At 31.8% G+C, this 12,392-nt stretch overlaps 1 protein-coding gene across 6 annotated transcripts in view; it reads left to right on the top strand.

Moving 5' to 3' along the window:
• Positions 1 to 12,392, top strand: part of zormin — a 114,212-nt gene that overhangs the window by 20,240 nt on the left and 81,580 nt on the right. For 4 of the 6 annotated variants that reach the window (XM_070638727.1, XM_070638731.1, XM_070638729.1 and 1 more), the window contains 2 exons: positions 1,977 to 2,211; positions 2,277 to 2,780. In XM_070638727.1, coding sequence (XP_070494828.1) covers positions 1,977 to 2,211; positions 2,277 to 2,780 — 739 coding nt within the window. Of the gene's footprint in view, positions 1 to 60; positions 463 to 1,976; positions 2,212 to 2,276; positions 2,781 to 6,134; positions 6,770 to 12,392 lie in introns of those variants that run through there. The other 2 variants (XM_070638732.1, XM_070638730.1) reach the window with 2 other exon arrangements.

Here is a 12,392-nt window from a genome sequence, read left to right on the forward strand (position 1 = left end):
ACATTTTTCTGAAAGGAAAAAAGATTCCCTAACGTGCGGTTAGTTTCACATTGGCTTTGTCTTTCGGCAGTTCGCGTGATTTAGAACGAGCGCGTGCGAGAAATGTCGTGACTTTTGATATTGTGGATTAATAATCTCACCGGCAAATTGTATTATCATTACGTAATTGAGTGAAACTTGATCATTTTCCTCTTGTGGATTAAATTAACTCGTACACTTATTAGTGCAATACAAAAGAGAGAAGATTGATCAAAAATTTGTGATTGCCGCGGGATAAAAAGTGAAATTAAGAGTGTATTAAGAGCACATCACACACAAAAAAACTGCGATGATATCTTGGCAAATTGACAAAAATTATAGCTTGTGAAAAAAAGACAAAAATTTTAAAAATCTGTTTCAAATTTATTGACAGCAACAATAAGAGTGAAATTTTCCTTCATATACATCTGATTGCATAAAAAAGTAAGCCTCACATTATGCACATAAAGGCAGTGTGTAGTTAGTTAAATGATTTTTTGACACAAATTAAAAATAGAAAACTAATTAAAAAGCACTTCCGACAAGAAGGCGGTGTTGAGTGTTCAATCGTCACTTAACACACATTTTTGAGCAAAAATAACGATTATAACAGAAGTCGTGAGGATTAAGACACGATCTTCTTCACTATTATATTATTTATGGCTACATGCTTGTCAAACACTTCTCAAATTCCACTTACGCACAACAAAGTAGCAACAACAACAACAAAGCTAAAGAGAAAGCTAATCAATTATTATATGCGACTTTTATTTTCCTCGATTGCAAATAAGCTGTGGAAAAATTGATACAATAAGCAATTCAAATGATGCGTGACGAAGACTTGAAAAATCACATTTAATAGCTTTTTATTTAATGATGATATTACAGACTGTAATTAACTAACTTAACCTACATTTTGGATGATAAATTTTTATGGTTCAAGACCATAAAATGCGATAAGAAGGAATTACTTGCTGTTTAGTTTTAAGTGTTCATTTGAATTGGTTTATGAGATTCACAACGGGATGTGAATTGAAGATCTTGAGAATATTTTTGAGAATCTTCTTGTTGAGCTGTGTTCTAAATTGTATGTGATTTATTGGAATTCTTGTTTTGTCTGCAATGAAGATCATGGCTTTAGACGCTACAATTTGTTCCTTGGCAACAAAAAATTGAGGAAATTTCAATTTGTTAAACAGACGTTTTTCATCAGCTGTGAAAAATTGTTCATGTTTTCTATGACATAAAGTTCTTACTTACTTTCCTTTGCTGTCCGTACAGATCAATTGTGATCCATTGCCTCTCTTAGGTAGCGCCTTAAGTTGGCTTTATCACTACCTTCGCTTCTGTGTACCAATTTCCAATATCAAGTTCAATATTGACAGCTTTCTTCCAAGACTTCTGAGGTCGACCACAAGCTTTGAGTTGCCTAAACCCCCAAATAGTTTAAATCAAAAATCAGGTCCAACGTCAACATGACTATGATCGGATTCGGATCAAATTCGGCACCATGCCAGAGTCACGTCAGCCTTTTGTCCTATTTTGAATCAATTAACATATTTTCACAAGAACACAGGAGATTTAGAGTCAGTTAAACTTCTTTACATACATCAAACACAATGATCCACAAATCATCGAATAAATCTACCAAGAAATCGCCCCAATTTACAGATTATCTAAATTAATCAAAAACAAACAAAAAGGCACAAAAATTCACCATAATTTCATCATTAATCTATTTTACAAAAGGAAAATAAATATTTTCGTGAATTTTTTCTAATTTCTTCATCTTCTCACGCGACACAAAAATAAATCAGAACATGATACATTGGAGCATTAATCAAAGAGTCGTTATAAAAACGGCAAACAGTTATTAATAAAATTAAGTCACACTATATAGACAGAATATTTCCAGTTAATTTGAAATTTATTTAATTCCTCTTCTTCCTCATTTGTAGTATGTCGAGTGAAGAGAACATAATTGCAATGCCAGCAGACAACAGCATTGCTTCAGATTCCATCTCAGCAAAGTTAATTGAAGTCTCGCGTGTTGCAGAATCATTGGATGCAATCATCCACGAGACACAGGATGCTTTAAATATATTTGAAAATAATAGTAGCACAGCAGCGACATTGCCGGTTGCAAGTACGTCGAGTGTTGATGGAAAGACTTCATCAGCAAACACGAGTGATGTGAGTTGAACATTTTGTAAACTGTAATACGAGAAATTGATGAAAATTTTTAAAAATCTTTTTAGGATTGGAACAACAGTCTGAAATCATCAACAGAAGATGAATCATTTGTGACAGCATCAGAATATGCCACATCTCGTTCATCATCATATCATACGGCGTCAGAGTGTCGCGATCATTCACCGTGGTGGACAGACACGGCTGAGAGGAGTTCAGTCGACTTAGACTCATCGGATCCAGAGCAACCGAATATAAAAGAGCTTACAATTACTTCCTCGTCTGGTAATGGATCATTTGATAATTCAGAGGCAAGCTTCCGGTCGCCAATTCCATCATCGCTATTTAATGATCAAAATGACTCATCTGATAGCGCAATTAAGCTTAAAACTGACAATGAAAGTGAAAGTAGCTCATCACCAAGTTTACCGCCAAAAATACCAAGTCCACACGAAGAGTATACATTACCGCCACTTTTAAGCAGTGCCGATAAGAAGATTTATACAATTTTCGAATCACCAACATCGACGCCAAGTCAGGACGATGAGAGGATTGAAAATGAGTCACCAAAGGTGAGCGATGACAATAACAACTTGACAGACATGTCTGGATTAAGTTATTACTATCAAAACATTATCACAAAGCAAGTTTTACGGACTTGTCTTTGAAAATATGTCTTTAGGACTTAATTAGATTCTTAAGTGTGTTTTTAGTTCATTAAGTGCTGTAATTTGACAAGATTATAAATTTTTTTCTGTTGAAGCTTTTTTTAAAGAATTTAGCAGCTAATTAGTCACAACACAAAGAAGTTTGTTGTACTAAGCGCAGCACTAGATTCTTGTTTATATATTGCTGTCTAATAAATCTTTTTACTGTGTGTTAATTAACAAAAATGTTTTGACAAAATAAGTTTGTTGCTTTGCTTTGATTTTTTATGCCATTTTTAAGTTTTTTCAAGCTTTTTATTGGATATATTCATGATTTTATGATAATTTTTGAGTCTGTCGGGTCATGCTGGGTCCACATTAAATCTCCTTTAACCCCGAGCGACACAAATGATGAAGAAGCGATTAAAGCTCCGCTAAAACTCATTTATTAGCATCAAATAGAAACTGCCATCGTTTGGCGTCCATATGACTGCCAAAAACCGGTGAATTCCATTTATTGATAAAAAATAGGGTTATTTGAGCCTTAAAAGGTCCGTTGTGGAGGATCCTTCATTTGCGTCATTCGGGAAACTGGTCTGACTCCGATCTAGTGCCGGATCTCTTTCAATTTTACTTTTCGCGACAACTTGATTAATTTCCTTCCAAAACACCAACCAATTAGCATTCCAATTTGTCAAATTGCATTTAATTTAAATGAATTATAATTAACTGAAAATGAATAAAATATGTGAAATTAATGTAATTAGCTATAACATAAATAATTTATTTTCATAGCAACAAAAAGCTTAACATAAATTTATAATTTTGCTGGTTTTTGTGTAAAAAAAAGAGTTTTTTCGCACCTAATAAATTTGTTTAATTTTTAATTTTTTTTTACAAACAAAAATTTTGCTGTGTTTTATTTAACTGCTTATTAAGTGATTTAGATGTTGTTTGTGACAAAAAATGTGATTATTGCGTAAGATTATGGATGAGATGGAAGCATGAGTGAATGAATGAATTGAAATAATTTAATTTTTTGTTGGGGTTTTCAGATTTGCAAGGAATATCAGTGTTAACAGCGTATATAAAGGAACAGAATTGAGAAGCAAGCTTGACCTATCCACTTGACTTCCTATGACACGTTGTGAATATGTCGGTGTCTATTCTCTAGCCGACAAACTAATTTAAAAGCAATTTAACAAAGTCACTCTCACAGACAATGAGCATACTGACGTAAATGAGCGTGCAAATGAGTATACTCTAAATATATCCATGAACATGATCCTCATATGTTCGGGTCCATTAGAAATCAGACACTCAACATAAATAAAATCATAACTCACTTCAATTCTATCAAAATTCATTAATTACCTCCTCAAAAATTCACAACTTCATCCATAAACTCAATAAAAATTGTAACACACATGATTTTCTTTTGTATACACAGCTAGTGTCCATATTAGTGCGTAAATAAAACACGGTTAAATTTGTAATCACAACATTATGAACAGCTCGCGTGGCAATCAGTTAAACAGCGTGAGATCTTTATGTGATTATAAATATTATGAACCAATTTACATAAAAAGTAAACAGCAATAGTTTGGATAGACAATTCATCTTCACTGATTTATCTGTGAAGCCAAAAAGTGCTCATCTTCGTAAAATTTCTCATTTTTTTCTCAGCATGATAGAATGAGAAAGTACATCACATGCAGCAGCATCAAAAATTCACGACGCTGCTGATTTTATCAAATTTTTTGGCTCCCAAAATCAAGTTTTTCATTTTCATTTCCTTCTTTTTTCAATTTAAAAGAATTACAAAATTCCCTATAACTGCAGTTTCATGAATTTTAATTAATTTTCTCTTTTAAGTGTCATATCATTTCATTACATACACATTCGATTTATTTATTTCTTTTACTTCTTCTCTTCTCTTCTTTTATTTTCTTAAATGAAATAATTATGCTGACCTAAATTTTAAAAAGTCAAAAAACGATCTCAGTTGCAAGTAAGAAAAATATTTTCATGGATCATGTTGTCATTACACTTTGTGTTTTGTGTTCCTGCTGATATGGAGGGTGACCATATGGTCTTGTCCCGAGCAGCACATAAGTTTAAGGGGCATGATTTTTGTTTAGATTTTTATCTATGGGAAGTTGTTGTTTTACACCTAAAATGTCTATGAATTCATTTGAATTTGACAAGTTTCGGACTTTTTGGATCCCGACTCGGAATTTCCGAGCAGCACAAATGATGAAGACTCTGCTGAACCTTTTTGTTAACTCCAAATGGAAGCCCACAGATTAGACACATTTTTGGCAGTCCAGGACCAATTTCACGAGAATTTTTGATAATAACAGTCCAAATTTAGTCCATTACGGTCATGTTCTGTCTTGGTTCCTATTAAAAGTTGAAGAATCTTAGGTAAAGTCCAGTCAGTCTTCTTTACTAGTCTTACTAGTCATCACAAATCATCCAGAGTCAGAAAATTCACATCCTTCTACTCTTGATGTGATCTATGTAGAACAAACCTTAACCATGCTCACCCAAGCCATCCCTATTTCCATATAAACCACATTCCTAGCTACCCATTCCCTCAAGAAAGTGAATTTACATAAAAAAGCAACAAGATGTGTGTTGGAATTGTTATTACAAGACATTAATATATGTAAAAAGTCTGTACATTTATGATTGATAGCCCAACATTATTCATTAATCTCATAACTGTGGAAGTCATGTCATGTGATGAATATGTGGCACATTAATGAACTGCATCTTGATGATCGTAAATAAATTAAGTTAATGTTGATTATTAACGTGAGACATTAACGCACGTTTTGCTTTGTTTGCAAATTTAATCAAAGTGTGAATGTTTTCTCAATGTTTTATTTTTGTCGGTAAAACATGCCGGCAAACATTGAGAAAATGTTTTTCGTATCGCAGTGACTGCAATGAGAAGCACTGCGATAACACAATACATTGATATCCAGACTTCTTATTCATGATCACGCTTTCTCAATTCTCAGTGTTATGCTCTCATCATGCCCATATAAATGTGTGTCTGCTGAACATTTTCTCCATAATCTCACTTGTTTGACGTATGTCTGTAGAAATGTTTTGTTCATGTGTGATTGTATATCTGACTTACGTATGTTATTTTATTTCATCTTACTGCTGAACGGGTTGAACTGCCGATCGTTTCGTAAGCAGCAAAAAAAAAGAGAAGAAAAGATCATTTATTTCTAAAATTTTGCGCATAAGTTGAAAGCAGTCAGTCTTACGTAGTCATCGCTGCAGTCAACTAGTACAACGAGACTAGTCGTGACTTTCGACTTTTAAATTTTTTTTTGTGTAATAATAAGAAGGAAAAAATTTAGAAGAAAAAAATTTATTTTAACACGAAATTAATCTAAATTTTTTATTATTATTAATAATTAGTTGTGTGTCTTACTTATCCACTTATTATATAAAAGAAGTGTTATAAAGTGCGAATCAGTCTTGCGCGCATCTCGTGTGTGACACTAAAAGAATTATTTATTTTTGTAATTTTATTTTCTGTATTCGATATCGAAAGTGAAGTGTGCAAAAAAAAGAAGTCTAAAGTCAGCAAATGAGAAATAAATGAATGAAAAATTAGTGAGTGTGAGAGCAGAACCAGCAGCAAACAAGGATTAATAAGAAGCTCATTTCTGCAACATTTGTTTTGTGTCTAAAATCGAATTTCCAAAAGTTTTAATTTGTTCAAAAAAAAATAAAAAGAAATAAAAATGGAAATTGATCCATTCGATGAAAGAGATTTGTACAATAAGCCACGCAGCAGTAGCGCCAATAGAAATGAACTCGTATCAACAACAATCAGCACTATTGTTGTGCATGGTGGACCATTGCAATTAGTCATTGCATTGCTCAGAGTAAGAAGAAACATGTTTTTGTTCATAAAAGGTTGACAGTTATTGTCAAGTAGCTTTTTCGTACTATAAAATATCGCATTTCTTCTTCGCAGTCATGGAGTGTCATTTAATATTTTTATTTCTGATATACAGTAAAAGAATTGAAGTTTGGATATGTGAGATGGAATGGAGTATATTCGCGATTTTTTTGGTGCGGATTTTTAAGGTGGAATGAAATTTGAGGTTTTTCTGTACTTTTATGTGGAAAAGAATTACAGTTGTTGATTGTTTCAGACAATTTAAGAAGCTATATAGCACATAATACTTAGCACTTTGCTATGATCTGGTATAGTTTTGTTGAAAGGCTGTTAAAAAATAATTGGTTGTGTCTAGAATAAGCATTGAGTATCCTCAGGCATTTAGCTCTATTAATGATAAAATAATGAGGATTTAAGCTTTGCTTTTAATCTACAAACGGAGAGAAGCATTAAGATTCTGAATATATTGTGTAATTCTAAGCTATACCAGAATTTGTGGATTCATGACCTGATCGAGCACTAATTCAGAGAAGACATTGATGAGATCTTGTTTAAATAATTGCTAAGCTACAAATTTCCATTTTTTGCAAGAAATTCACTAAAATCCAGAAATTCTGTCAATAGAAATCCTCAATTATTTTCCACATCCATAAATCCGCGCTACGAAGGTAGACACACCGATTGTATCACAATTCTATGCAAATTAATACAATGCCACAATGTCATAGTATTATGTCACATATTCACATACAGAATAGCCGATGGAGATGATTACATATATGAGAAATACTTGTCTATATTTAGAATTAAAGAAAATGTCTTTTGGCCATATTTCTTGTCTCAAAATGTTTACATGCCAAATGCTCAATATAAATATTATTTGAATAAGGGATAACACACTAAAAAGAGGTTAAAAATGTTCTCTCAAATGGCACTTGAAGGCACAACAGAAGATATAAAATAAAATTAAGAAGAATTTAAACCGGTTCATGCTTAAAATTTTTGATACCAAAAGCAGAGAATGATTTCAGCATATAAATAATAATATGAAACAAAAAAGATTTTTTATGCTTTATTTTTGCAAAAATGGGGGTTGGCAAACACGCTTTAATATTTAAGAATTATGATTACTTTCGAGCTTATTATTCGTGTCTGTTATTCGAACATTTTGACATCACTTTGAGAAAAATTAAAAAATTTTTAAATTCATTCGCTCCACATTTATCGCCATTTCTCAGTCAGCTTCCATAAATCGTAAGGAAATTGGAATGAAAAATATTTTCTTTTCCTTTATGGCCTTGACTACAGCACAGCATTTAAACGACAAACGATGATGATGACAGAACTTAAACTGATGAAAATCATCAGCAGTTGTTGTTTTATTATTTTTGCTACCACTGTGGCATTTCAGAGAATTAGTAATTTTTCTATTTTTTGATGATCACTCAACTAATCATCTTTTTTTAATTTTGTGCGATATTTATGGGGTGTTTGTATAGCTTAGTTTGATAGAATGCTGTAAAGAGGTTTGGAAAATTGAAAATTTAGATTATTTCACTTAGCAGTAGCTGTTTAGTAGCTTTATCGACTCTATAATGTGGTTAAACTAGTGTATTTAGCATCATAGCACATCATATCCCTTAAAGTAAAGCTAACAGAGCTAATACCAGAGCAATGCCCTAATTCATCGTTTAAATGACCCCATGTCCACCCAAATACCCATCAGCATATCCCAAAACCCACTCACCTAGTCACCCAACCATTACATAGTATTAAAATATTAATAGCTCCAATAATCTGCGAAATGTTTCGCTGTGAAATAATTTAATTAAAGAAAAACTTATTTTTTTTCTTCCTACTTTTTCTGGTCGAAATCGTTCGGTTTTGTAAACTGTCTATTGAAAAACGATGTTAATGGGATTTTTCTGACTTGATGAATATGAAAATTTACTTAAAACGTTTAGTAAATTTATCTCATTTTTTTCGCAAAATTCCTGAATAATTTTGTTGTTGATCAGATGAATCTTTTGATGATAATCGATGGAGGAATTTGTGCTGGAAAATTATTTATCAAGATTAGTGAAGGATGTGAATGTTTGTTGGTGAAATTTTGCTGATCTGAATTATTTTTGTGGATTTTTGGACGAAATTTGTGCCTGTAAAAATTGATTTGAATTCCGAATGGACAAAAATTCATTAGAACTGAGCATCAACTAAATTAATTTCAATTCTTTTGGAGCAGTCAACTAGTTATGACTTATTTTTGACCATTCAGAAACGTGTCGATTTCCCATCAAACGAAAATCATCAAAAAGACCACTTTTTACATCCTAAAAATCATCAAAAATATTTTCATAATAACTTGTTCAAATTTATTACAAAATTTGTAAGAAAATGTCAAAATACATTCACAAACATAAGCAGTTCCTCCCTAAAAGAATCCAATAAATTTTCCTCTTTATAATACAGCACTTAAGTTAACATAAATCTTGTAAATTTAAGTTAATATATGTGTCCCGAACAAGAAGAATTTTCATTGATAATTTCACAAAGATGTATAGCCTGGCATGATCATATTGAGATTATTGTAATGAATATAAGGCATTGCATACAATTGTATTAACAAATGCTGAATAAATGAAGTAATTTTGCAACATTGTTGTGAGTTAATGTGATTCAAGTGAATCGATTATGCTGTATTAAGCCATAAATTATATACATTATTGATATGATTATCATACAAATTTGGTTGAGATGCACGACATTTTGAATGATGGTCTTCAATAAGTTTCTGGAGTTTTGTCTTGAATTAAAACAGTTCAGAATGAGCTGTAGCATCTCTGAAATGGATTAGTCATGGATTTCTTTCGGTACCTAAGTCAATTCCTCATAAAAATCACAATATATACTCAAATCCCCAAAAGAATCTCCAAGAGGTCATTCAAGATCAAATTTGTGTACAATACTATGACTCGATCATACATCTGCATTACACAACCGAACAATGACTTTTTTTTGCGTTAAAAATACAAGCAAATTTTTTAATTTTATTTTTACGAGAAGCCACAAACAGCTGTAGACGATCTGATGATTTCATCGACGACTCACAATATCAATAGATTTGACAAATTTAATTTTAAATCTAGCTCAACAAAGTAGAAACATAAAAACGTCCTTCTTCTTAGTTCCGTTCTTGTCTATTTTGATACATAAAAAATGATTCAGAAGGCAGTGAAAGACTCATTTTTTTTAAAATTCAAAAGGAAGAAGAAGTCGGCCTGTTAAATGTGTTTTCTCAATCTTCTTTTTTTGAGTGAAAAAAATGATGTAATTATTTAAATTTGAATGAAAAAGAATCATAGCCTCGAGTAGAGAAATGAACGAATGTGCACAGGAAAAGCTGAAAAAGAAAGATTTGTTTATAATATGGAAGCAAAATGAATAAAACAAGAGCGTTAATAATAGAAAATTTGAAGGCGATTTTTTACAGCATCTAATGCTCCACATCTAGTACTTCATGATATCTTCTTTTTTGAAGGCGCTTCGTCGAGGTCAACAGTGTCTAAAATAAACTTTTCTTAATTGTAAATTGCAATCGATATGCCGAACGATTCTTAATCCATTTCCTGGTCTACATTTCTTCTCATTCAATTCTATGAAAAACTTAAACTTTTTTAAATGGGGGTCATTTGTTAGTGACGTTTATCAGAATATAATCCGATCGACCTGATCCACAAGTCGATTAATCGATCTAAAATCCAGCACTAGGTCTAAATCTGGCACGATACCAGATTTACATCGAATTTCAAACCAAATCAGAATCGGTATGATGTTGGATTTTGGATCGATTAACCAAGTTGTGCTAATCAAGGAACTGAAGTCAAGTATTAGAGCAGATACTAGATATTTTTAAAGAAGGTTCTCATTTTCTAGAGGCAGTTTTGAACCCATGAACGTCTTTTTTTGTAAATAGTAACTCAAAATTGCTCACATTAGTTAAACAAAGCGTAAGTCCACTTCAATAGTTCACCAAGAGCACTTAGAACCCAAAATTGACTAACTTCCTGTTATTAGCTTTTATTATTAAAATCTGTAGCACACATCTCCTCCACTTTCTTTTTATAACTTCTAGTCATCATTTGTGGATCATCCCTTTATTTATTTTCGCGATTCACGCGCACACGCTTCTTGCGTCTGCATTCAAAAAAAAAACTATATATTTATGTTGCCCCTGGTCTAAATTATTTCATGATTATAACAACATTCCGGATTATAGCATTGCGTATACTCTCTAAAGAGTTCTGCTGTTAAATTGAAATCGAAGCAAAAATAATGAAAGAAGAGAAGAGAAATATTTGCCAGATGGTGCCTGGTATAAATAAATATCGGGATCTGAATTTTTATTTTTTCGGTATGAATAGCTTAAATGAATGATCACTGTGTCGATCATCATGATGATATTCATGTTTGCCACAATTCAATATGAAGAATAATATTAGAATGCGCGGGATATAAATCAAATGAAATTGAAAATGATTGAATTGTTGGGTGCCGAACATAAAACCAATAGTTTTAAGTCATTAACAAAACTAACAATGTGCCACATGAGATAGATTATTTGTCGACAACTTTTGTTGTCTATTTGACACTCATTCAATCATTGTGCTGACACATTTTTCTTCATTTTACTAGAACATGAGACTGTATTGATCTCACAATTAATTTAATGAAAAATTCGTACACGAACTTGATCGAATTAAGACACAGAAATGAAATCATGAGGAGCTTAAGTAATTGAGAAAAATTGAGCATTTTTGTTTGGATTGTGCGTGTGGAAAATTAAAGATTTAGTCGAAAGAATTATGATTTGTTTAGAAATATGAGATCACAGATAAGCGGATATTTTAAGACGTTAAAAATCGAGCTGATAATGAATGCTAATAAGTTGTGGAAAGAAAAATATTCTTTGTGATCGACGGAACTTTGGATGGTTGTTGTATTGGTTATATGTCAAGGTGATCAAGGTAGAAATTAAAGTTGTCATTAGGAAAATATCAACACAGGATGCTTAATGAATTTAAATGTTTGCGTTAGTAATTTTGTTGAATAAATTTTGAATTTTTACATGATGAAGTTTCACTGTCGACAAAAATAGCTATTGTGAATCAAAAATTAACTGGAATCATGAAACAAAAATGTATGAAAATTGAAAAATTTGTGAATTTTTCAATGAGAATCCTTCATTATGTCCTTAATCATATGCCAATTTCAGATTCCAATTTTTAATATGCTTGAATTCACCTATGAATTACCGCATATTGAATATATTCAAAGAATTCTAATAAAACTATCATTTCATCTAGTGGCGCCCACCCAAAAATGTCCAATAAAATTTGATACCAATTATTAGACTTCATGTTGATTTTATCGAGACTAATTAGTGAATTATCTGTGTAAAGCAATAAAAAGCTTTGAATAATTTTTTGTAGTTTAGAAATCGAATGTATTAAGTTCTTGTTTAGATTCTCTTATTTAAAGGACTCTCTATAGGGGCGTATACAACTGAGAGTTCCTATTTCGACAAACTTCTTCAGTTTAATAGAATT

The sequence above is a fragment of the Chironomus tepperi genome, unplaced genomic scaffold, assembly GCF_022539635.2.
Source record: "Chironomus tepperi strain 1889 unplaced genomic scaffold, CSIRO-AGI_Ctep_v1 contig_176, whole genome shotgun sequence".
Lineage (NCBI taxonomy): Eukaryota > Metazoa > Arthropoda > Insecta > Diptera > Chironomidae > Chironomus > Chironomus tepperi.